We start from the raw sequence: 24,920 nt of genomic DNA, 5'->3' as shown, positions 1-24,920 counted from the left end.
CTAAACAAGTCTGATCTTTTTTTTTTTGTTTTGTTTTGTTTTGTTTTGTTTTTATTATACTTTAAGTTCTAGGGTACATGTGCATAACGTGCAGGTTTGTTACATATGTATACTTATGCCATGTTGGTGTGCTGCACCCACCAACTCGTCAGCACCCATCAATTCATCATTTATATCATGTATAACTCCCCAATGCAATCCCTCCCTCCTCCCCCCTCCCCATGATAGGCCCCAGTGTGTGATGATCCACTTCCCGAGTCCAAGTGATCTCATTGTTCAGTTCCCACCTAACAAGTCTGATCTTACAGGTACTTCTGGTGTTGAAAATAAATGGCTGGAGGCGAGGAGAGTGAGAAGATTGTTACTATTTATAGAAATTATTAAGAAAATCCAGAATTATATGATAAACTATAAGGGCAGTAATGCTGTAATTGACCTTTTGGTTGTCTCCCCAATATTCCATCTGCCCCTCTAACATGCAGTTTGAGAGGAGCTAACCTTTACAAGAGCTTCAGAGGTAAGTTCTCACTGGCATTAGCAAGCTATTATGATCCTATACTCTGGCCAAGTACTGTTTCAGGAAGGACACCTACCCATGGCCACTGTGATTAGTTTAGGGGTAGGCACCTGAACTAGGCAACTCTCTGTTAGTTAGGGCGAGTATGCTGTCTCAATCTCTCTGGATATGGACCAAGAAACACGTAGCTCATCGGCCTGTTGGCAGTCATCTCACAACCATCATGGACAGTTGATGAACAGGAGAACCAGACTTGAGATGACACTGATAGCATGATAGGTAGAGCAAAAAGATAGGTCTACAATGACACCACTGAGCCTCTGGATTAAACCCACCCCATAGGCCATTCTGCAAATAAATTTTCTGCTTACCAAACCCAACATCTTCTTCATCATTGAAGCCATTTTGAATTAGGATTTCTATGTTTAGAAACTAAATGGGCCTGAGGAACAGCCTAGCAGTTGGATGGCTAGACTCGTGTAGGGTCCAGAGGGCAACCATCAATGCAGAGTGATCACTTAGGATCCAAGGGCGATCACCCCCATATGATCTTCCTTCTGCCTGAGGAGCCGTCAGCCCTGGAAGACAGATGGTAGTAGCAGGGAAGGCAGACATCTAATGAATGTGGAGAGGTGGGAGGGCAAGAGACACAGGTGCCTGGAACTTCTTCCCTCACCTGAGAATGTATTGGGAAGATGATTCTGAAAACACTCGGCTTTGTTCTGAGGGTCCAAGTGGAGCAGTATTTGAGTCATTTCTACCTCCACCCAATCCACTTTTAACTATTTCTCATATCATTTTGCAATAGGAGATGTTCATTTCTCAAGCAAAATGAGGACAGAAATAGAAGAAGTTGGAGGAGCATTTCACAAATGATTAGAAACAAAGTATGAGATGCTTTCTTTTTCCTGTTGAAGGATAAGTACAAGAGGGAATCAGATACCTGCTTCAGGTGTGCATTTAAGCCTTCATGCGTGGCCTTCAATAGTGCCCTCACTGTGAAACTATCAGGATCTTCTTTATCTCGAATTTGAGATTCTTTTAACAGTGACTCCAGTTTTTTCCTTATGAAAGATTCCACCTGATGCTCAGTGGTCCCATTATTCTGCAAAGAATTAAGTAATACAAATAATTTCCTTAAGAAACACATTGAATTAGAATATACCCTTTGATCAAGCCACAGTTGTTTCTATAATTTCACTGTCTCTCAATTACTTGTAAGTAATTAAGCTCAAGCTCATTGTACCATCTCGGTCTTCCCTCCTCCACAAATCCTATAATAATAAGGATTACTATTTATTAAGAACTAATTCTCTGCCAGCTACTCTTCATGTGACTGCATTCAATCCTCAGGAACCTTATAAGTATTATTATCATTTCCATTTCAGTGATATGGAATCTGATGCTTAGAGAGAAATCAAGTAAATTGCTCGAGGTTACATAGCTAGCAAATAACTGAAGCAGGATTCAAACTCAGGACTCCAAAGCCCTTCCCGCTATGCTTATGCTATTTGTTGCTTTTAACAGATAAAAGACCAGGGAAAGTTTTTGGAAACTACGTTTTCTAAACCTACATAAGTAAATTAGAACAAAAATATGCTATTAAAATAAAACTACTTTTTTCACTGAGGAGAAAAGAATGCTATGGAAATTTCCGGAGTTGAGAATTATTGTGAGATACATTTCCTGCCTATTTCCAATCCCACTGTATAGTTAGGGGGAACCTCAATAATTACCTCAGCCATGATTTGTCGTTACAATGACTTTAAGATCACAACGAATTTCAAGGGGTTTGGATATCAGAGCTACGACCTGTCCAGCTGATGACTCACAGAATTTTGAGGTGATCGTGGGATATAGATTCTCTCGAAGCCCTGCTTAGCACAGCTTTTCAGCCACTTGATCTGCTTGAAACCAGTGGCCCCAGCCTCCGTTCACAGCTCTTCTGCTCTTCCAGTGCACCTACCTCTTCCTGTTTCCAATACCTTTCCCTAAATTCTTCAACCACTTGCTGAAGAACAACCCACCCAAAGGGAGGAAAGGGGTACTCCTTGACAAGAACAATTCCCACATTCTTCACCAAAACTTTAAGGCTGTTCTTCCATTGGCAAATCTGTTTCTAAGAGGTCATTATATGTCAACTCTGCATAATGGGTAGCTTTCCAACAATGCATTCATTTTCACAAAATCCTGTAAGAACAAAGCAATTATAAATGCCCTAAGGAAAAATTTCAAAAATCTACACCAGGATAGGTTATTGAATTTCCCTGTATCACTATCACTTGCATTAATATCTTTAACAAGCCCAATTAACGAGGCACTCCACTTCCCTGGAGACCTCTAGGTCCAGAAGGAGATGCAAGGATGAAAAAGAGTTGGTTCTAACATCATAAGGGAACACCCTCCTGTCATGCTAGAAAAGACATGTCCCCAAATATTCTACCCTGGTCTACAAAGATGCCTACAAAAGCACAGACAACCAATACAATAGAGTTTCTGATAAGGAACACAGCATTATTGGCCTGAGTGACTGAGAAGGCCCCCAAAAAGAGGTGGGAATTGATCAGAGCTCTCAATGTAACTGAAATTTCAACAGTGATGGAAAGAAGGTTTTCCTGCCAACCACAGTTCTAGCAAAGGATTTACATGAATTAAGAATGTTCGGTAAATGCAAAGAACACATGAGATTTCCTAGAGTTCATAGAGTACGGTAGTGGCAGATAAAGAACTTTCGAGTGTGGAGGGACTTGAAAGCAAGAGGTATGGAGCTGCTTAGAGAGTCTTCGAGTGAACAAGTCCTTGTGTAGCAACTCTAGAAACAATATTAATCTGGCAGCGTGTGCCAAAAGAGGAAGTGTATCTGCAGATGAAACATCAGGCACACTGGGCCCCACTGCAGGTACTGAGTGCCTAGGATAATGTGCGGGGGGTAGTTAACAAAGTTGAGAGATAGTTTGGGAACAAAACTCATTTTGTATTTAAAAAAAAAAAAATGTATTGAGCGTCTGCTGTGCCAGGTGAGAAGTATTAAAGAGGAATACCACCCACTGTCACAGAGCCCTCAGTGTCATGGAGAAGGCCAACACATCCCTGGATAATTACACAAGCAGGAACAAATAGAGTGACAGGTGTGAGGGGTAGCATATGCACACAGAGGAGGCGCACCTTGTCCAGCCTAGGGGAATCGGGGGACACTTCCAGGAGCAGAAGAAACCTGAGTCAAGCCTTAAAAGATGAGTATATTAGTTTCCTGTGACTTGGCCAGGTGCCACGGCTCATGTGTCTATAATCCCAGCCCTTTGGGAGACCAAACTGGGAGTATCGCTTGAGCCCAGGAGTTTGAGATCAGCCTAGGCAATATAGTGAGACCCTGTCTCTACAAAAATTTACAAAATTAGCTGGGCATGGTGGCACACACCTGTAGTCCTAGCTACTTGGGAGTCTGAGGTGGAAGGATCCCGTGAGCCCAAGAGTTTGAGGCAGTAGTAAGCTATGATCATGCCACTTCACTCCAGCCTGGGCCACAGAGTGAAGCCCTGTCTCTAAAAAATAATAATAAAATAAAATAAAGTTTCCTGTGACCAATATAACAAATTACTACAAACTTGGTATCTTAAAACAATAGAAATATACTTATTTTCTCACAAATCTGAAGGCCAAAAGTATGAAATCTAGGTGTTGGCAGGACTACACTCCCTCTGAAAGCTCTAGGGGAGGAACCTTCCTTGCCTCTTCCAGCTTATGATAGCCCCATGTATTCCTTGGCTTGTGGCAGCATCACTCCAATTTCTGCCTCTGTCTTTATATGGTCTTCTCATGCATGTCTCATCCATCTGTTTGTGTCTTCTCTTCTTACGAGGACACTTATCACTGGATTTAGGGCCCACATGGTTAACCCAGGATTATATTATCTTCAAGTCCTTAACTTAATTACATCTGCAAAGACCCTTTTTTCCAAATAAGCTCACATACACAGGTACCAGGCATTAAGACTTGAACCTATCTTTCAGTGGCCAGAAATCAACCCACTGTCATGACTAAGAGCTGATCATCTGGCAAAGAGTAGGGGGACAGCATTTCAATGTGAGGAAAAGCATGGAGAAAACAAAAAGTATCAAAAGAACCAGTAATCATATGAGCAGGGAGAAAAGAGCCACAGGGAAATATAGGAAAAGCAACTAAGATTGTACCCAGTAGGCCTCCTTTATGCGTGGAAGATACATCAAAAAATCCTCATTGGATGCTGAAAGCCATGGATATTCCTGACCCCTATGTATGCTATGTTTTTTCTCACATAGTAATGGGTGGATACGCTGGACAAAGGGATGATTCACATCCCAGGTGGGGTGGAGTAGACAGTGCAAGACTTCATCACACTTCTCAGAATGGTGCACAATTCACAACTTACAAATTGTTTATTCATAGAATTTTTCATTCAATATTTTGGGCCATGATTGACTGCAGGAAGCAAACCCACAAATAAGGGGGAGACTGTATTGTACTAAGGCTTCCAAAGCACTGTCATGTAAAGATACTTCATTTGAGCTGCTGAACCCCATTTAAGGCAAACACTAGGATTAGCCAATTCTTTCTCATAATGACACAGACAGAAAGGTTCAACCACTCAACCAAACACACATGCCTATGAAAATGGCTGAATTGCAGCTCGAACCTCCTAAGACTTCCCATTCAAGACTGTGTCTATTCTTCCATACAATGTGGCAGCCATCCCTCTTACATTGTTACAGAAAAAGAGAAATTCTTGAGTCAAAGTAACCACGTACAGGTTCATATTTTAAAAAGCCATTATTTCTGTCATGAAACCAGGGAAATACATCATCACAATCCCTCTGAGAAAAACAATTTCACTTAAGGTCAGAAGCAAATCCAAGAAAAGAACTCCACGTCTCTAACCCCCAACGCATTTGATCAAGACCCAGGGCCCAATGGAGTGTGCATTTGTTGAGAGGACAAAAAAAAAAAAAAAAAAAAAAAAAAAAAAAAAGCATGTAAGAGCACCTAGGGTATCCAGTGCCATCCAGAATGTTCCAAATGAGCATCCATTTCCTTCCCTCACTCAGGGCCTCACAAAGAGGCAGAGACTTAAAGTAAGGAGAAGATCTGTGGCCATGACACCAAGTCACTTTCACTGTCAGCAAGGCAAGGCTCAAAATACAAAGCCAAAGTCGACCCAGAGCTGGTAAAATAATGAATGCTTAACACAAAGGCTATGATTATTTACTTCACATCCTCCAAACACTGGGAGCTGCTAAAGGAATCATATCTCTGCCTGTTGATCTTTTTCTTCTCTGTGATTTACAGCGCAAGAAAATTGGCAGCTGTGAAGAACAAATAAACGTGTGGCTGAGGTTTCATTAATATATTATCATTCGGCCCTGGAATCCAATAGCACTACTGAAAGGAAGCTAAGACAGACACTTGACCTCGAGACCTACCAGGCACCATGCAGCTGCAGCAGAGACCACAGCTGAAAGCCATAGGTATCTTGGTCTTTTGTTCTCTGGGCCAGTGGGTGAGGAAGGACGCTGCAGCTGGGGGCCAGGGGAGAGCAGTCATTTCATATGGTGGGTAGTTTCCACCAGAGAAGTAATCAGAGCTCTCTATGTCCTTTTTTGAGAGATAAATCTGATCCAGGAATCCCTCTACCACAAGTAAATACATCAAACAAATTCTCATTTTGTCTCCAGCACGAAGCTAAATCATTGCTGAATACTCAGAAGGATGCCCCAAACCACGACCATCATTCCAGACTGGAAAGATCCAGGAAAGGGGAGAAATTGGGCGCTGCTCCTTGAAAGGGACCTTCCAAACAGTGGACTCTACTTGCACTACACATTGCCATCACCAGTGGAGTGCTCAGAAATCCCAGGCCATGCCCCAGACCCATGTAGTAGAATCCCTGAGCCAAGACCCAGACACCGGGGTTTTTGAAAGCTACCCATCATTCCAATGCATGACCCAAGTTGAGGACCTTTGCTTTAAAAAAAAAAAAAAAAAAAAAAAAAATTGAGGACCTTTGCTTTGCTTCAAAAAAAAAAAAAAGGTGGGGGAGGGAAAAAACTAAAAACTGAAGTATTTCAACATCCCCCCTAGTTTTTTTTTCCTTTGGCTAAAGTCCAAAGACGGGAAGAATAATATTTTGCTGGCTTTTCTGAGGGCCTCACTGCTTTCCAAGCTGTAAGACCTGAAGGTCTCAGCTGAAGAACAGCTGCTTCTCAGACATTCAAGCCTGTGTGTTTACTCCTGTCCTCTACCGTCACCTGCCTGCTCCTGTAGCTCACTTAACAACACACTCTTCTGTTCAAGGACCGGTCATATCCATGTATTAGAAACAACTAGAATCTTCCAGGGAGATTCCAAGTCACCTTTATCATTCCCTACCTCTTGTTGCCAGGATGTACTAGTATGCCCAGCATCTGGGCTTTTTGATCCAATGAACACTTTCTTTTTTTTTTTTTTTTTTTTTTTTTTTTGAGACGGAGTCTCGCTCTGTCGCCCAGGCTGGAGTGCAGTGGCCGGATCTCAGCTCACTGCAAGCTCCGCCTCCCAGGTTCACGCCATTCTCCTGCCTCAGCCTCCCGAGTAGCTGGGACTACAGGCACCCGCCACCACGCCCGGCTAGTTTTTTGTATTTTTTAGTAGAGACGGGGTTTCACCGTGTTAGCCAGGATGAGTCTCGATCTCCTGACCTCATGATCTGCCCGTCTCGGCCTCCCAAAGTACTGGGATTACAGGCTTGAGCCACCGTGCCCGGCCCAATGAACACTTTCAATAGCAAGACCTTGCAACCTCAAGAGGTAACTCATTCTGTCTTTGAGTGCTGATATGTTTTAAACAAACAAGATTCATAATCCTTCTTAGGATAGCTCAAAGCATAAAAGGAATGACTTAGGAAAAAAGATGAGGGAGGAAAATGATTAAAATGTTTAGTGAGAGATATACACACGCGGTCTGGATAATGGTTTTACAGTATAAGACAAAAATTGCTACATGTCACTGCACTAGGACTGCTTTAGAACTTGCTGGAAGGCTTGGTGTTTATGGGATGAGCTTTACGTAGGAGATATAGAGCTAATGTTTATGCCCAAGAAGCTGGCTAAACAGCTTTAGAGAGCACAAGAGAAAAGATACTGCATAACTCAGCAGAAGCAGAAAAACATTAATGAAGTTGAAATACAGAGGTGGAAATTGTGTAGAGCACGCTGACATTAGAAGATCCATAAAGATGAATAATGGTGACTTCGCCTCACAGAATCAAATCTGCTAGATTACTACTCTGGTTGAAAGGAAGTCGTCCTCTGTGTCTCTGTGTTGTATGATTCTTGGGTCACTGAACACACTGGCTTTACCTTGTGGCTTACCCATTATAAGCCAGATTTTCTCTATGGCTGGAGCCACAAAATAGTATGTGGCAGAAGCTTAAAAGGTTCAGTTAATTCAACAACAGAAGCATTTACTACATAAGAAAAAACTTACAGTATGGCTTAAATTGCTTGCTTAAAAGTAACAGGAGTCTTGTCCTCCTGTTCTGCTTCTAACTCCAGGGTGGCGCTGGGAGAGCCTCAAATCCCGCTTCTGGCCTTTGCACTTGGGGTTCTTTCTGCCTGGAACATTCCTCCTCAGGTATCAGCATGACTAACTCTTCACTTGTTCAAATGCATGTTCCCTGTGAGGGCTTTCCTGGACATCCCATCTAAAACTTTAATAGATCCCTTACATATACACAGCATAAGTGTGCACACACACACACAGACACACACACCCTTTTTTCCTTTAGCACTGATCACTGTCTAGTACACTATATATCTTACTTATTTGTCTTGTTTCTTGTCTATCCTCATCCTCTCCCAATGATGTGTAAAATTCACGAAGGCAATGATTTTTGTCTATTTTGTTACTGATATATCATCCAGTACCTACAACACTGATGAGCACATGTCCAACAGGAGATGTTTAATAAAAGTTTATTGAATGTGCAAATGAATCTTATAAGACCCCACGAGAGTTGGCGTTCCAGTGTAAACGAATGCAAAGTTAAAATGTGTATTCATTGCAATAATTCAGATATAACTTATAAATCTAACCACATTCTCTCAACTTAAAACTGAGGTTAAGAGCTTCCTCTCAGATAATTATTGGTTCACATAAACTATCCAAAGTACACCCTCTTTTGCAGAAATATGATCAGATATTCAGTTTATCAGGGAATTTATTATAAATTTACCAGTCAGATAGGGCATTTGAGCCCTCTGCCAACAATAGGACTATAAATGGTCTGATTACAAGATAACACTTTGGTTTTCTAAACACAGCATTGCCTTTTCTCAGAAGAGCTCAAAAATAGCAAAAAACAATTTGAAATATTTCTTTAATATTTCTTCAATGTTGATTTATTTATTTTCTCTTCTAAAATATAACAAAGAGATGCCTGTAAACTTACAGTTAAGGTGCTTTACTTTCACTTAGGGCCACACCAAAGAATCCAAATGAAAGATCATATCTAACTCCATGGAATCATGTTCTAAACCATCTCCTGATGTGAGTGTCCAGAAATCAACTACTTTTAGTAAAGAAAAGAGGAATCTAGTTGGATACTTCACAGGTGAAATTATTTATTTGTTCCCATAAGACTACATCTTACTATTTTTGCATAATCACATATATTGAATTTAGGAAGTTGGAGAGCTCACTGGAGAAGAAAAATGAAATAGCTGAGTGAATAATGGTAGATGTACACTACGGCTGGCAACCAAGAGATCTAGAAAACAAGATGCAAAATGATAAAAATCAGAGACAAAAATCTGGTTTATAAAGTAATGCTAAAAACTAAGGCTAAATTATCCATAATCATAAATAACTATAAAAAATAAATACCTAGAAGAGAAAAAAGCAACTATTTAAAATATTAACTGTATAATGACATAGCATAGTTTTCAAACATGTAAATCTATTTAGATTTTCTGTAACCATAGCCCTATTAATTAATAGTATTTAATTTTGCTAACATAAACTATTAAAAGGCAAGAGAAGAATACAGATGGTAACTTTTCCTTTTCACTTCAAGCTGAATCTTCTCCATTTAGCCCATTTAAAGGGCATTAAAGCCAAGAAAGAAGTGTCTACTGAGACTTCAGCTGTCATTAAATTCTTGTCCCCTTTGAAAATAATGCTAGCTCATTTTCACAACCACAGGAAAGGCATCACAGAATTATCTGAAGAGTTGGACTGTTGTTAACAATGTAATAACTGAATTCAGGGCAATGGTGTAAACTACAAGAATGTATACAAATGTCTCTGGTTTTTTTTTTTTTTTTTTTTAAGAAGGCAGAATCATAGTCCTGATGTCTAGAGGACTAACCTTTTCTGTAGAAATAAAATTCTATACCAAACTATCATCAGCGTGTGCTACTCTCAGGTTGCTGTGTGATTCTAGCAATCATATGAGTTATAAAAAGGAGCAATGAGGCATCTTTTTAAGTCTTATATTTCTCTCAGGTTTGAATTTCCCTTGGATCACCTGGCTAAATGATGTTTTCCTTTTCTTTTTTTCTTGTTTTTGAGATGGAGTCTCGCTCTGTCACCCAGCCTGGAGTGCAGTGGCGTGATCCTGGCTCACTGCAAACTCCTCCTCCCGGGTTCACGTCATTCTCCCACCCCAGCCTCCCGAGTAGCTGGGACTACAGGCGCCCACCACCACATCTGGCTAATTTTTTTGTATTTTTAATAGAGATGGGGTTTCACCGTGTTAGCCAGGATGGTCTCGATCTCCTGACCTTATGATCTGCCCTCCTCGGCCTCCCAAAGTGCTGGGATTACAGGCGTGAGCCACCGCGCCCAGCCTGAATGATGCCTTTCTATAAAGGAGGCTCCTTCATCTAGAAAAGGGGGCTGATGCACCAAGCAAGTAACAAACTATTCTATGCCACTTTATTGAAGACTTGGCAAATTAAAGATTTAGCGAAGAGGTCCATGTCTGGAAGGGCTTGGAAATCCCTCTGGTACAAGGTACATTTTCTTAAAGAGGGGATGGGCATCCCAGAGAAGCAGGCCCACATGCAGGTGGGGTTCCTCCAGCCAGCCTTGACAGGGAGCATGGTGGGGCTACTAGCATGAGGTAGGGAAGGCAACGCTAAAGTAAAGCCAGCTTTTATTACCAAAGACAGTAACTTTTTCAACCACAATTTGATTTTTGAATCTGTAACAGGAAATTGATCCCTGGAGAGAGGGTTGAATGAATTAATCACTAAAATTCCTTTCAACACTCAGACACAAGAATCATTGAATCATTCATTCAACAAACATTTGAGTGTCTGTGTGCCAGCAAACAAAGTAATTTTCAATGAATATCCTTTCTACACCACAGCCACTGTAATTGTGAGGCCTCCAACACAGTAGCGACTTGGAACTCCATTGTAATACAGCATATCAGGGATAAAAAACATGGTCATGTCTGCAACTTACATAATGGAGCTTGAATTTGCACTCGTCTTCAATTTCATCTGCACTGTCCTCATCGGAAACTTCTCCTTCCTCTGCATCATCCCCAAGATGATAAGGCAACTTCTTACCCTGAAATGGAACAAAACATCCCATTTTAAAATGAGAATAAATTCACAATAGCCAAAAGGTGGAAGTAACCCAAGCATCCACTGACAGATGAAAGGATAAACAAAATGTGTATGTACATTCAATGGAATCTTAGCCTTTAAGAAGAAGGAAATTCTGGTACATATTACAAAATGAATGAACTTTGAAGGTATTATGCTGATTGAAATAAGCTAGACATAAAAGGAAGTGTATTGTATGATTCCATTTATATCAGATTCATAGAGGCAGAAAGTAGAATGGTGATGGCCAAGGGCTGAAGGTAGGAGGGTATCGGGAGTTGTTGCTGAATGGGTGTAGAGTTTCACTTTTACAAGATGAAGAGTTTTGGAGACTGGCTGCACATAGTGGGAATGTGTTTAATAGTATTGAACACACTTTAAAAAGGGTTTACTGTATACACTTAAAAATAGTTAAGATGTTAGATTTTAGGTCACATGTAGTTTACGACAATTAAAAATCATTTTTGAAAAGTAAAAACTGAAAATAAAATGTTGTATCATTAGCTAATCATTACTTCAGACTGACTAGAAAGCAGACAGTTTGAATTAGGGGCAAAATAAGGGGGAGTGGAGATTTTCAAAAAAGGGAAGTCTTCTTAGTTTCAATTAAGTAGAATGAATTAGAGTTACTATAGTTTAAAAAATCAAACCAGGCTTCTATTCAAGAATAGATGACTTGGAACCTGGAGCCAGGCGCAGTGGCTCACACCTGTAATCCCAGCACTTTGGGAGGCTGAGATGGGAGGATCACTTGACCCTAGGATTTCAAGACCAGCTTGGGCAACAAAATGAGACTCTGTCTCAACAAAAAATCAAAAAATTTGCTGGGCATGGTAGCACGTGCCTATGATTCCAGCTACACAGGAGGTTGAGGCAGGAGGATGACTTGAGCCCAGGAGGTTGAGGCTGCAGTGAGTCATGTTTGTACTACTGCACTCCAGCCTGGGTGACAAAGTGAGAAATCCCCTCCACCAAAAAACAAGATGATTTGGCTGGGCATGATGGCTCATCCCTGTAATCCCAACACTCTGGGAGGCCAAGGCAGGAGGACTGCTTGAAGCTAGGAGTTTGAAAACAGTCTGGGCAACATAGTAAGACCCCATCTCTACTTTTATTAAAAATTTAAAAATAGAATAGATGACCCATCACAACAACTACCACTCCATCCCATTACGTACAACTGCTGTGGTGTGAATGCTGGTGTCCCCCAAAATCCATGTATTAGAACCTAATACCCCACCCATATGATAGTATTAAGAGGTGAGGCATTTGGGAAGTGATTAAGTCATGAGGGCTCCAACAAGCTCCCTTGCCCCTTCTGTCATGTGAGGACAAAAAGTAGGTACTATCCATGAGAAACAGGCCCTCACCAGATGCCAAATCTGACATCAACTTAATCTTGGACTTCCCAGCATCTAGATCCAAGAGCAACGAATTCTGTTGTTTACAAGTTGCCCAGTCTAAGGTGGTTTTGTTATAGCAGCCCAAAGGAACTATGACAACAACAAGCATGCTAATGTCCCTCAGAGCAGCTTATTCACCTAAGCAGGTTACATGCCTCCTTAACAATTATGCCTCACTTTGCATTTAGCAAGCCCCTCTTTCACAGACAATGCAGCGAGACTCCTGCCCAGTTTGAGCACCTCCCGGAGAACAAGGCCACTCCTGACTTACTCAATAACACACTTTAAAAACGAGGGGCTTTTTGACAGGGAACATTCTCACAAGATATTAAGACAATTAAGTTACAGAATTATATATACAATATTATCTCAGTGATTAAAAAAACAGCAAAAAAGTCTAAAAATAAATATGGTCAATTGTTAAGGGTAATTACCTCTTTGTAACAGCACTATGAGTGAAATTTACATTTTCTTTTCCTGCATTTCTCAAATTACATTCAAAAATAGTAAATGTAAACTAAAAAGGATAGCAGGGGGTAAGGCCCAGGGGTCTGAGAAAAGCTTTGAGGGCAGCTATCTGTATTAGTAAGGCTTCTTACTACAAGCAGAAAGGAATATTTATTACCAAAATACTGAATTGCTTCCAGAATCAGAGGGCGGGAGGTGGGGCAGAACCAGGCTTTGAGGCTAAGAGGGCAAGGCCACTGCAGTAGGCAGCCTCTAAACAATAGTACAAATGTCTCCTGTCTCAATATTCACATCCTTCTGCAATCCCCTCCCTTTGAGAGTGACCTGGACCTAGTACCCCACTTCTAATGAACTGAGTACAGCAAAAGTGATGGAAGGTCACTTCTGAGATCAGGTTATAGAAACACTATACCTTCTTGCTTGCTTCCCCAAACTTCTCTCCTTTCCTGGAGCTCCCTCTCTCTTTCTCTCTCTTTCTCTCTCTCCATCTCTCTCTCCATCTCTCTCTTTATCTCTCTCTCTCTCTCTCTCTCTCTCTCTCTCTCTCACACACACACACACACACACACAGGTGTTGTGAGCTGTGCTATGGAGAGACCCACATGGCAGGGAGGTGAGAGAGGCCTCAGTAGTCAACAGCCTGAAAGGAACCGAAATGTGCCAACAACAACCACTAAAGTAATCTCGGAAGCAGAGCTTCCCTCAGTCCAGCCGTGAGATGACTGCAGCCCCAGAGGACACCTTAATTACAGCCTCAAGAGAGACCCTGAGCAGAGGACCCAGCTAAGCCACATCCAGGTTCCTGACCTACAGGGGCGGTGGGAATATTCAACGTTTTAAGTTGCCAAATGTTGGGGTAATTTGCTACGCAGCAATAGACACCTAACATAAGCACCAACCAAAATCATGGGGCAGAACAAATCCACTGAAGATACCATTTCCAACACAACTAAGCACAGAGATAGAGGCTTTCACTCCATCATCCACACAATGGACATCAGGACTACTGCCAGAAGTGCTGCCATGGGCCCTAAAGGAAGCTGCCAGCATGTCCACCCCACTCCCTCCACCCCCAGGATGGGTTCAACTTGGTCCCACTTTCCTACTGTAGTTTCTGCTTCAATGTCTGGGACATGTTCACTTGATTGGTGGCTTCTAGATGGGGTGCCCACATCCTAGCCCTAAGAAAGGCTGCAAAAGCAAACTTTGAGCTCCTCTAAGGGAATCCCTTAAAACACAGCGATGGAAACTTCCTTAAACATGGAAGGATGTTCACATGCCTGACAGCCAAAATAATGATACATTTATAAATATCATCCCAGGCTGATCTCTAAACTCAAGTTTCAGTGACTTTTAGTATTCCTGCTCTCCACACCACCGTTACCTCTTTCAGAATTCTGGATCCCGCTCTTACCCACTTCCTACCTCCACACGGCTACCAGCTTAGTCGGATGTTCGGAGAAATGTCTTTCCCAGTTTTCCCACACCTTCCTTGATACCCAAAGCTCTTGACCTTGAGTCCTTACCACTAGTGACAGTTTCAAAGCTGGATAAACCATTTATGTAATGAAAGCATAATCTATATTAAGAATCTAAACAATTGGGATTTAGGCAAATATTTTCTTCAATTTACAGAAGGGAATTTGTAAGATTAAAAAGTTGAGGCCGGCCAGGCACAGTGGCTCACACCTGTAACCCCAGCACTTTGGTAGTCCAAGGGAGGTCAGTGGATCACCTGAGATCAGGAGTTCTAGGCTAGCCTGGGCAACATGGTGAAACCCCGTCTCTACCAAAAATACAAAAATTAGCCAGGTGGTGAGCCCTGTAATCCCGGCTACTCGGGAGGCTGAGGCCAGAGAATCGCTTGAACCTGGGAGGCAGAGGTTGCAGGGTGCCAAGATCGCCCCACTGCACTCCAGCCTGGGTGACAGAGTGAGACTTCATTTCAAAAAAAAAAAAAAACAGTTGGGGCCAGGCATAGTGGCTCATGCCTGTAATCCCAGAACTTTGGGAGGCCGAGGCAGGCAGATCACCTGACATCAGGAGTTCAAGACTAGCCTGGCCAACATGGTGAAACCTCATTTGTACTAAAAATACAAAAATTAGCCAGGCGTGGTGGCAGGCACCTGCAATCCCAGCTATTCACGAGGCTGAGGCAGGAGAATCGCTTGAACCCGGGAGGCAGAGGTTGCAGCGAGCCGAGATTGCACCATTGTACTCCAGCCTGGTTGACAGAGCGAGAGTGTCTCCCCAACAACAACAACAAAAAATTTGGTATCTAATTTGTGTATCATTAATAACAAGGCAGCTCAGAATCAAAGCATTTATTTCTGTATATTATTTCAGGTCCTATTGATACAGAAAGCTCCTAAAAATCAGTTTATTTTTCTATTTTTCTTTACTTTAGGAGCACTTGTAGGGTAGTTATAATATGGTAGCACCAGAAACAAGGTATTCAATTAGGAGGTGACCAGACATACTCAGAAACAAGATATCAAGATATCAACTTTCTTCGTTTATTCAGAATCTGCTTTGTTTTAGGTACCATGGCAGACAGCAAGATGAAACTGTACCCAAGACATTTAAAAGGTAGTAGTAGCAATTCCCTCTTTTGAAACAGCATAAAATAGCATAAAAACCAATATATGTTTGTAAATGTTCTACAGAATAGAAATAAATATGAAAAATAATATCACCAAGAAAAGAATAATAATAATCCTCAACTGATACACATCACTGACAGCACTGACTAGAAAGGAAAGTGTAACTGTGAGGAGCAGGTGGTGCTGAGCAGGTAAGGACACAGAACTAAGCTTCCACTCCCCTTCATCTGAGGGTGGTGTGAGGTGAGGGAACAAAAAGAAGAAGCTGCGTCCCAGAGTATTCATAAGACACGTTAATTTTCAGTCCTTTAAAAATCTAATTAAAAGACCTTGCATTATCAGAGCCCTATTTTTGGTCAGCTTTTTCCAGGCTGGCAAATATTTTATCCAGGCAGATAGAGAGAAAAACAATGCAAAGGAACACTGTTTTTCGAGGCCCCTTTTCAATGGTGTTACTCCAAAGGAAAATTATAAAATAAATTTAGATAGCACTTTATATGGCTTAACTAATTTAACTGTGGTCCAATAATGATGTAAATGAAGAATGATCCAGGTGTCTTCCAGAGGTCCCTTTCTGATCTACATATATTTCATGCAGCAGTTACACTCTAGAATTAATTTGTCTGTGGTATATGGAAATATTGCTAGAGATTGGACTGGAAGCATGGTCACCTCTCGGCTTCAAAATATCTGGCTGCACAGCCCCAGGAGAATGGAGACAACTCTGTGATTCACATCTGTAAAAGCAGGAAACTTGGACCACACAGCTAAAGTTATTTCAGCAAAAAGAGTCTATGGAATATTACTATTTGTTATTTTTTTCTCATAAGCAATGTTTTGTTTACAGGCATACCTTAGAATTATTATGAATATGGTTTCAGATCACTGCAATAAAATGAATATCACAATAAAGAGAGGCACATGGATTTTTTGGTCTCCCAGTGAATATAAAAGTTACAATTATGCTATACTATAGCCTATTAAGTGTGCAATAGTATTATGTCTTAAAAAAGTATATACCTTAATTTAAAAATATTTAATGCTATAAAAAGCTAATGATCATCTGAACCTTTCGCAAATTGTAGTCATTTTGCTGGCGGAGAGTCTTGCTTCAATGTGGATACCTGCTGACTGATCAGGGTGGTGGTTGCTAAAGGTTAGTTGACTGTGGCAATTTGCTTCTTTTTTGTTTTGTTTTGTTTTGTTTTGTTTTGAGATAGAGTTTCGCTCTTGTTGCCCAGGCTGGAGTGCAATGGTGTGACCTCGGCTCACTGAAACCTCGCCCCCCGGGATTCAAGCGATTCTCCTGCCTCAGCCTCCCACATAGCTTGGATTACAGGCATGCACCACCAGGCCCAGCTAATTTTGTATTTTTTTAGTAGAGATGGGGTTTTACCATGTTGGTCAGGCTGGTGTCGAACTCCTGACCTCAAGTGATCCACCCGCCTTGGCCTCCCAAAGTGCTAGGATTACAGGCATAAGCCACCACACCTGGCTGGCAATTTCTCAAATGGAACAAAAATTAAGTTTGCTCCATTGATTGACTCTTCCTTTCACAAAAGATTTCTCTGCAGCATGTGATTCTGTTTAATAGCATTTTACCTACAGTAGAACTTCTGGCAAAATTGGAGTAAATGCTCTCAATCCTTCCTGTTGCTTTATCAACTAAGGTTTTGTACACCTTAAGAACCCACTTGCTTTGCTTATTCATATAAGTAATTCCTCATCTATTCAAGTTTGATCATCAGATTGTAAGATTGCAGCAATTAAGTCACATCTTCAGGCTCCACTTCTTTTTTTTTTTTTTTTTTTTTAGATGGAATCTCACTCTGTCACCCAGGCTGGAGTGCAGTGGTGTGATCTCAGCTCACTGCAAGCTCCACCTCCCAGGTTCACACCATTCTCCTGCCTCAGCCTCCTAAGTAGCTGGGACTACAGGCGCCAGCCACCACGCCCAGCTAATTTTTCTGTATTTTTAGTAGAGTCGGGGTTTCACCGTATTAGCCAGGCTGGTCTCGATCTCCTCACCTCGTGATCTGCCCACCTCGGCCTCCCACAGGCTCCACTTCTAATTCTAGTTCTCTTGTTATTTCTAACGCATCTACAGTGACTCTCTCCATTGAAGTCTTGAACCCCTCAAAGTCATCCATCAGGATTGGAATCTTCTTCTTCTAAACTCCTGCTAATAATAATCTGCTGACCTCCTCAAAAAAATCGCAAATGTTCTTAATGGCATTTAGAATGGTGAATCCTTTCTAGAAGGTTTTCAATTTAGTTTGCCCAGACTTATCAAAGGAATCACTATTTATGGCAGTTATAGGCTTACAAGTATATTTCTTAAGTAATAAGACTTGAAAGTCAAAATTATACATAGAACAATGAGCTACAGAATAGATGTTGTGTAGCAGGCATGAAAACAACATGAATCTACTTAAACATCTCATTAGAGTTCTTGGGTAACCAGGTGCATTGTCAATGAGCAGTAATATTTTGAAAGGAATCTTTTTTCCTGAACAGTAGGTCTCAACAGTAGGCTTAAAACATTCAGTAAACCATGCTGTAAAAATATGTGCTGTCATCCAGACTTTTTCATTCCATTTATACAGTGCAGGCAGAGTAGATTTAGCATAATTCTTAAGGGCCATAGGGGATGAAAAATGAGCCCCGGCTTCAACTTAAAGTCATTAGCTGCATTAGCCCCTAACAAGAGACTCGGTCTGTTCTTGACGCTTTGAAGGCAGGCATTTACTCCTCTCCAGCTATTAAAGTCCCAGATGGCATCTTCTCCCAATATAAGACTGTTTTGCTTATACTGAAAATCTGTTGGGCTGGGCACAGTGGCTTACGCCTGTAATCCCAGCACTTTGGAAGGCCAAGGCAGGCAAATTCCCTGAGGCCAGGAGTTCAAGACCAGCCTGACCAACATGGTGAAACCCATCTCTACTAAAAATACAAAAATTAGCTGGGTTTGGTAGCATGTGCCTGTATTCCCAGCTACTTGGGAAGCTGAGGCAGGAGAATCACTTGAACCCAGGAGGTAGAGGTCGTAGTGAGCCAAAATTGCACCACTGCACTCCAACCTGGGTGACAGAGTGATACTCCATCTCCAAAAACAAAAAGAAATCTGTTGTTTAGTGTAGCCGCTTTCATCAATTATCTTAGCTAGATCTTCTAGATCCCTTGCTGCAGCTTCTCCACCAGCACTTGCTGCTTCACCTTGCACTTTTATGTTATGGAGATGGATTCTTGCCTTAATCCTCATATACCAAACTCTGCTAGCTCCAAACTTTTCTTCTGCAGTTTCCTCACTTCTCTCAGCCTTCACAAAATTGAAGAGAGTTAAGTCCTTGCTCTGGATTGGGCTTTGGCTTAAGAGAATGTTATAGCTGGTTTGATCATTTATCCAGACAACTCAAACTTTCTGTCTATCAGCAATAAGTTAAGGCTATTTTGCTTTCCTATCATTTGTGTGTTCACTGAAGTAGCACTTTCAATATTCTTCAAGAACTTTTCTTTTGCATTCACAAAATGGCTAACTCTTGGGTACAAGAGGCCCAGCTTTCAGTCTGTCTTGTTTTTTAACACGTTTTCCTCACTAAGCTTAATCATTTGTAGTTTTTGATTGAAAGTGAGAGACATGTGGAGATGCCAGAGTAAAATGGCAGCTAAGAGGCAGGACTAACTTGCAGCTCCCACTTGGACAATGGAACAGCATGTGGAGACTCGCACCGTGAACTTGTGCTACAAGAACTACTGCAGGAACACACCAGGAAAACCGAAAGAATTCACAGCCCTTTGAAGGAAGCAGACTGCTGTTCTAAGCTCTGTGAGACAGTTGAAAAACTGTGAGTGGCCAAAGTGTGAGGGGGAAAGATCCACCCTCGAACATACATCCTAACTGGGGAACCTGAAAATCTAGATCACAGGTGATATGGTTTAGCTATGTCCCCACCCAAATCTCATCTTGAATTGTAATCCCCATATTACCCACGTGAGTAGGGAGAAACCTGGTGGAAGGTGATTGGACTATGGGGGCGGATACTCCATGCTGATTTTGTGATAGTGAGTGAGTTCTCACAGGATCTGATGACTTTTTAAAGACCTCTTCCCACTTCGCTGCTCACTCTTCTCTCTCCTGCCATCTTATGAAGAAGGTGACGCTTCCTCTTCACCTTCTGCCACGATTGTAAGTTTCATGAAGCCTCCTAGCCATACTTCCTGCCAAGCCTGAGAAACTGTGAGTCAATTAAACCTCTTTCCTCTATAATTACCCAGTCTCAGGTATTTCTTTATAGCAGTGTGAAAACAGACTGATAGAGTAGATTGGTACTGCAGAGAGTTGGGTACTGCTATAAAGACACTTGAAAATGTGGAATTGACTTTGGAACTAGGTAACAGACAGAGGTTGGAACAGTTTGGAGGGCTCAGAAGAAGATAGGAAGATGTGGGAAAGTTTGGAGCGTCCTAGAGACTTGTTGAATGGTTTTGACCAAAATGCTCATAGTGATGTGAACAATGAAGTCCAGGCTGAGGTGGTCTCATATGGAGATGAGGAACTTTTTGGGAACCAGAGCAAAGGTCACTCTTGCTATGCTTTAGCAAAGAGACTGGTGGTGCCCCTGCCCTAGAGATCTGTGAAACTTTGAACTTGAGAGAGATGATCTGAAATTGGAACTTATGTTTAAAAGGGAGGCACAGCATAAAAGTTTTGTAAAATTTGCAGCCCGATGATGCGATAAAAAAAGAAAAATCCAGTTGGGCATGGTGGATCATGCCTGTCATCTCAGCACTTTGGGATGGCAAGGCAGGTGGATCACCTGAGGTCAGGAGTTTGAGACCAGTCTGACCAACATGGTGAAGCCCCGTCTCTACTAAAAGTACAAAATTTGCTGGGCATGGTGGCACATGCCTATAATCCCAGCTACTTGGGAGGCTGAGGCAGAAGAATTGCTTGAACTCAGGAGGCGGAGGTTGTAGTGAGCTGAGATCATGCCATTGCACTCCAGCCTGGGCAACAAGAGCGAAACTCCATCTCAAAATAAAAAAAGAAAGAAAAGAAAAACCATTTTCTGGGGAGAAATTCAAGCTGGCTGCAGAAATTTGCATGAGTTAAAAGGAGCTGAATGTTAGTCACCAAGACAATGGGGTAAATGTCTACAGGACATGTCAGTGAGCTTCATGGCAGCAGCCCCTCCCATCACAGACCGAGAGGCCTAGGTAGAAAAAATGGTTTCGTGGGCCAGGCCCAGGGCCCTGCTACTGCTCTGTGCAGCCTTGGGACTTGGCACCCTACATCCTAGCCATGGTTAAGAGGGGCCAACATATAGCTCAGGCTATTGCTTCAGAGGGTGTAAGCTCCAAGCCTTGGAAGTTTCCACATGGTGTTGGGCCTGCAGGTGCACAGAAGTCAAGAACTGAGGTTTGGGAACCTCTGCCTAGATTTCAGAGGATATATGGAAACACCTGGATGCCTAGGCAGAAGTATGCTGCAGGGGTGGAGCCCTCAAGGCAGTGTGGAAGAGAAATGTGGAGTTGGAGCCCCCACACAAAATCCCCACTGGACCACTGTCTAGCAAAGCTGTGAAATGAGGGCCACCGTCCTCCAGACCCCATAATGATAGATCCACTGACAGCTTGCACTGTGTGCCTGGAAAGGCTGAAGACGCTCAATGCCAGCCTGTGAAATCAGGTGGGAGGGGTGTTGTACCCTGCAAAGCCACAAGAGTAGAGCCACCCAAGACCATAGGAGCCTACCTCTTGCATCAGCGTGACCTGGATCTGAGATACAGAATCAAAGGAGATTATATTGGAGCTTTAAGATTTAATGAGTGCCCTGTTGGATTTCAACTTGCATGGAGCCTGTAGCTCCTTTGTTTTGGCCGATTTCTCCCTTTTGGAATGGGAGCATTTATCCAATGCCTGTACCCCCATTGTATCTTTGAAGTAACTAACTTGCTCTTGATTTTACAGGCTCCTAGGCAGAGGGGACTTGCCCTGTCTCAGATGAGACTTTGGACTTGGACTTTTGGGTTAAGGCTGGAAAGAGTTAAGACTTTGCGGGAATGTTGGAAAGGCAAGATTGTGTTTTGAAATGTGAGGACATGAGATTTGGAAGCGGCCAGGAGCAGAATGTTACTGTTTGGCTGTGTTGCCACCCCAATATCATCTTGAATCATAATCCTCACAATACCCACATTTCTTGGGAGAGAGCTGGTGGGAGGTAATTGGATCATGGGGGCAGTTTCCCCATGCTGTTCTTATGAGATTTGATGATTTTATAAGAGGCTCTTCTCCCTTCACTGTTCACCCTTCTGTCTCCTGCCACCTTGTGAAGAAGGTGCCTGCTTCCTCTTTGCCTTCTGCCATGACTGTAAGTTTCATGAGGCCTCCTAGACAGGCTTCCTGTTAAGCCTGTGAAACTGAGTCAATTAAACCTCTTTCCTTTATAATTACTCTGTGTCAGGTATTTATTTATAGCAGTATGACAATAGACTAATAAAATGAGAGAAGGATTTGGCCTTACCAAGAGCTGAAACAAATTTGGAAAGCTGAGCAAAATATAAAGGTAGAAGCAGCAGAAGGAAGAGACCTGTGGGTACTCCCAGTACCCAGGGAAACCACCTCTGACTTTGTCTCACAGGGGTCTTTGGGGAGGCTACCAGTGGAACTGGTGAAGGAATACAGAGAGAAGGAAACTTCGAGATGAACTTTGTAATAATTACAACCAAGCATAAACATGTATGGGCAGAATCTGGGGGCAGTGACTGGAGTTAACAGGAAGTGCAGATGTGAGCACAGAGGCCACGGCAGGTGGGGAGGGGTGGAGCCTGAAAGTCCTGCTTGCTTTCTCAGTGGGGAGGCTTGTAGCCTGGGGCAAGATCTCAGCTCTGCTCACGAGCTGCCTGGAGATAAACGCTGCCTGGAGATAAACTCGGTGCTGGTGGTGGGAATGAGACTGGCCTTGCTGGCTGAGTGGGAACTAGGTGAGGCCTGTCACTGCCAGCTTTCCCCACTTCCCTACTGACCTGTATGATGCAGCAGAGGCAGCCATAATCCCACTGGGAACATAACTCCACTGGACTGAGAACCACAGTCCTAGCCCCCACAGCAGCCACAGCAAGCCCTGCTCAAGGAGAGTCTGAGCCTAGACACGCTTAACCCTGCATCCAACTGATGGTCTTTTTTTACCCACCCTGGTAACTGAAGACAAAAGACATAATCCCTTGGGAGCTCTATGGCCCTGCCCATTGCCTGAGAAACCCAAATATATATCCAGGTGACCTTAGGGCAAGCTTGTATCAGCTGATGATCTCTTAAAAGTGCCACCTCCTGGCTGGAGGACAACCAACCACTAGCATAACCAGCAGTCGAGAAAACCAGCACACTAAACAAAACTACAACCAAGGACCCTCACAGAGTCTACTTCACTGCCCTGCTACCTCCACCAGAACACATCTCCATGGCTGAGAGACCTGAAGACAGATCACATAATAGGACTCTTTGGAGACATTTCTGAGTACCAGGCTGGAGCCTGGTAGCCCCGCTGGGTGGCTAGACCCAGACGAGCAATAACAATCACTACAGTCCAGCAATCAGGAAGTCCCATGCCTAGAAGAAGTCAGAGGGCACCACATTAGAAGACCACCCTGTGGGACAAAAGAATCTGAACTGCAGCCTTTGAATCCCAGATCTTCCCTCTGACATAGTCTACCCAAATGAAAAGGAACCAGAAAACCAGTTCTGGCAATATGAAAAAGCAAGGTTCTCTAACACCCTCAAAAGATCACAATACCTCACCAAGAAAGGATCCAAACCAAGAAGAAATCCCTGACTTGCCAGAAAAAGCATTCAGAAGGTTGATAATTAAGCTACTCAAGGATGCACCAGAGAAAGGTGAAAAACAATTTAAAGAAATTCAAAAGTAATGCAGACTATGGATGAAAAAAAATCCAGAGAAATACACAGCATCAATACAAAACAATCACAACTTCTAAAAATAAAAGATACTCTTAGAGAAATGCAAAATACACTGGAAAGTTTCAACAAAAGAATCAAACAAGTAGAAGAAAGAACTTCAGAGCTTGAAGACAAGGCTTTTAAATTAAACCAATCTGACTTTGTCTTTACAAAGAAAAAACAATTTAAAAAAGGAACACAGCCCGGAAGAAGTTTGGGATTATGTTAAATGAACAAACCTAAGAATAATTGATGTTCCCCGGGAAGAAAAGAAATCTCACAGTTTGGAAAACCTCTTTGAGGGAATAATTGAGGAAAACTTCCCTGCCTTTGCTAGAGATCTAGACATCCAAATACAAGAAGCCCAAAGAACACCTAGAAAATTCATCACAAAAAGATCATCACCTAGACACACAGTCATCAGGTTATCTAAAGTCAAAATGAAGGAAAGAATCTTAACAGCTGTGAGACAAAGGCATTAGGTAATCTATAAAGAAAAACCTATAAGATTAAAAGTAGATTTCTCAGCCAAAATCCTACAGCTAGAAAGGAATGGGGTCCTATCTTTAGCCTCCTTAAAGAAAATAATTATCAGCCAAGAAATCTTGTATCCAGCAAAACTAAGCTTGATAAATAAAGGAAAGATAAAATCCTTTTCAGACACACACAAAAATCCAATTTCAGATCACAGACAACAAAAATGCTGAGAGAATTCACCACTACCAAGCCAGCCCTACAAAAAAAAAAAAAAAAAAAAAAAAAAAAAAAAGCTAAAAATTCTAAATCTTGAAAGAAAATCTCAGAATACACCAAAATAAAACCTCCATAAAGCATAAGTCCCACAGGGCCTATAAAACAATAACAAAATGAAAAAAAAAAAAGATATTCAGGCAAAAAAACTAGCAAAATGAATCGAATAGTACCTTATCTCTCAAAACAAATTTTGAATGTAGATGGTCTAAATGCTCCACTTAAAAGGCACAGAATGGCAGAATGAATAAGAATTAACCAACAAAATATCCGCTGTCTTCAAGAAACTCACATAAGATATAAGGACTCATAAAGTAAAGGGGTAGAAGAAGATATTTCATGCAAATGGACAAAAAAAGTGGGTAGGAGCAGCTATCCTTATATCAGACAAAAACAAACTTTAAAGCAACAGCAGTTAAAAAAGACAAAGAGGGACATTATACCATGATAAAAGAATTAGTCCAGCAGGAAAATATCACAATCCTAAATATATATTCACCTAACACTGGAGCTCCCAAATTTATAAAACAATTACTACTAGACCTAAGAAATAATATAGACGGCAACATAATAATAGCGAGAGACTGCCATATTC

General features: G+C 41.9%; 1 protein-coding gene across 7 annotated transcripts in view; it reads right to left on the bottom strand.

The window, feature by feature from the left end:
* PLCH1 (phospholipase C eta 1) overlaps positions 1-24,920 on the bottom strand; it is a 267,636-nt gene that overhangs the window by 28,117 nt on the left and 214,599 nt on the right. For all 7 annotated transcript variants that reach the window (XM_030928468.1, XM_030928464.1, XM_030928457.1 and 4 more), the window contains 2 exons: positions 11,000-11,107; positions 1,461-1,622 (listed from right to left, as the gene is read on the bottom strand). In XM_030928468.1, coding sequence (XP_030784328.1) covers positions 1,461-1,622; positions 11,000-11,107 — 270 coding nt within the window. The remainder of the gene's footprint in view (positions 1-1,460; positions 1,623-10,999; positions 11,108-24,920) is intronic.

The sequence above is a fragment of the Rhinopithecus roxellana genome, chromosome 1 (genome assembly GCF_007565055.1).
Source record: "Rhinopithecus roxellana isolate Shanxi Qingling chromosome 1, ASM756505v1, whole genome shotgun sequence".
NCBI lineage: Eukaryota > Metazoa > Chordata > Mammalia > Primates > Cercopithecidae > Rhinopithecus > Rhinopithecus roxellana.
This window is presented reverse-complemented; position numbering and strand designations above follow the sequence as displayed.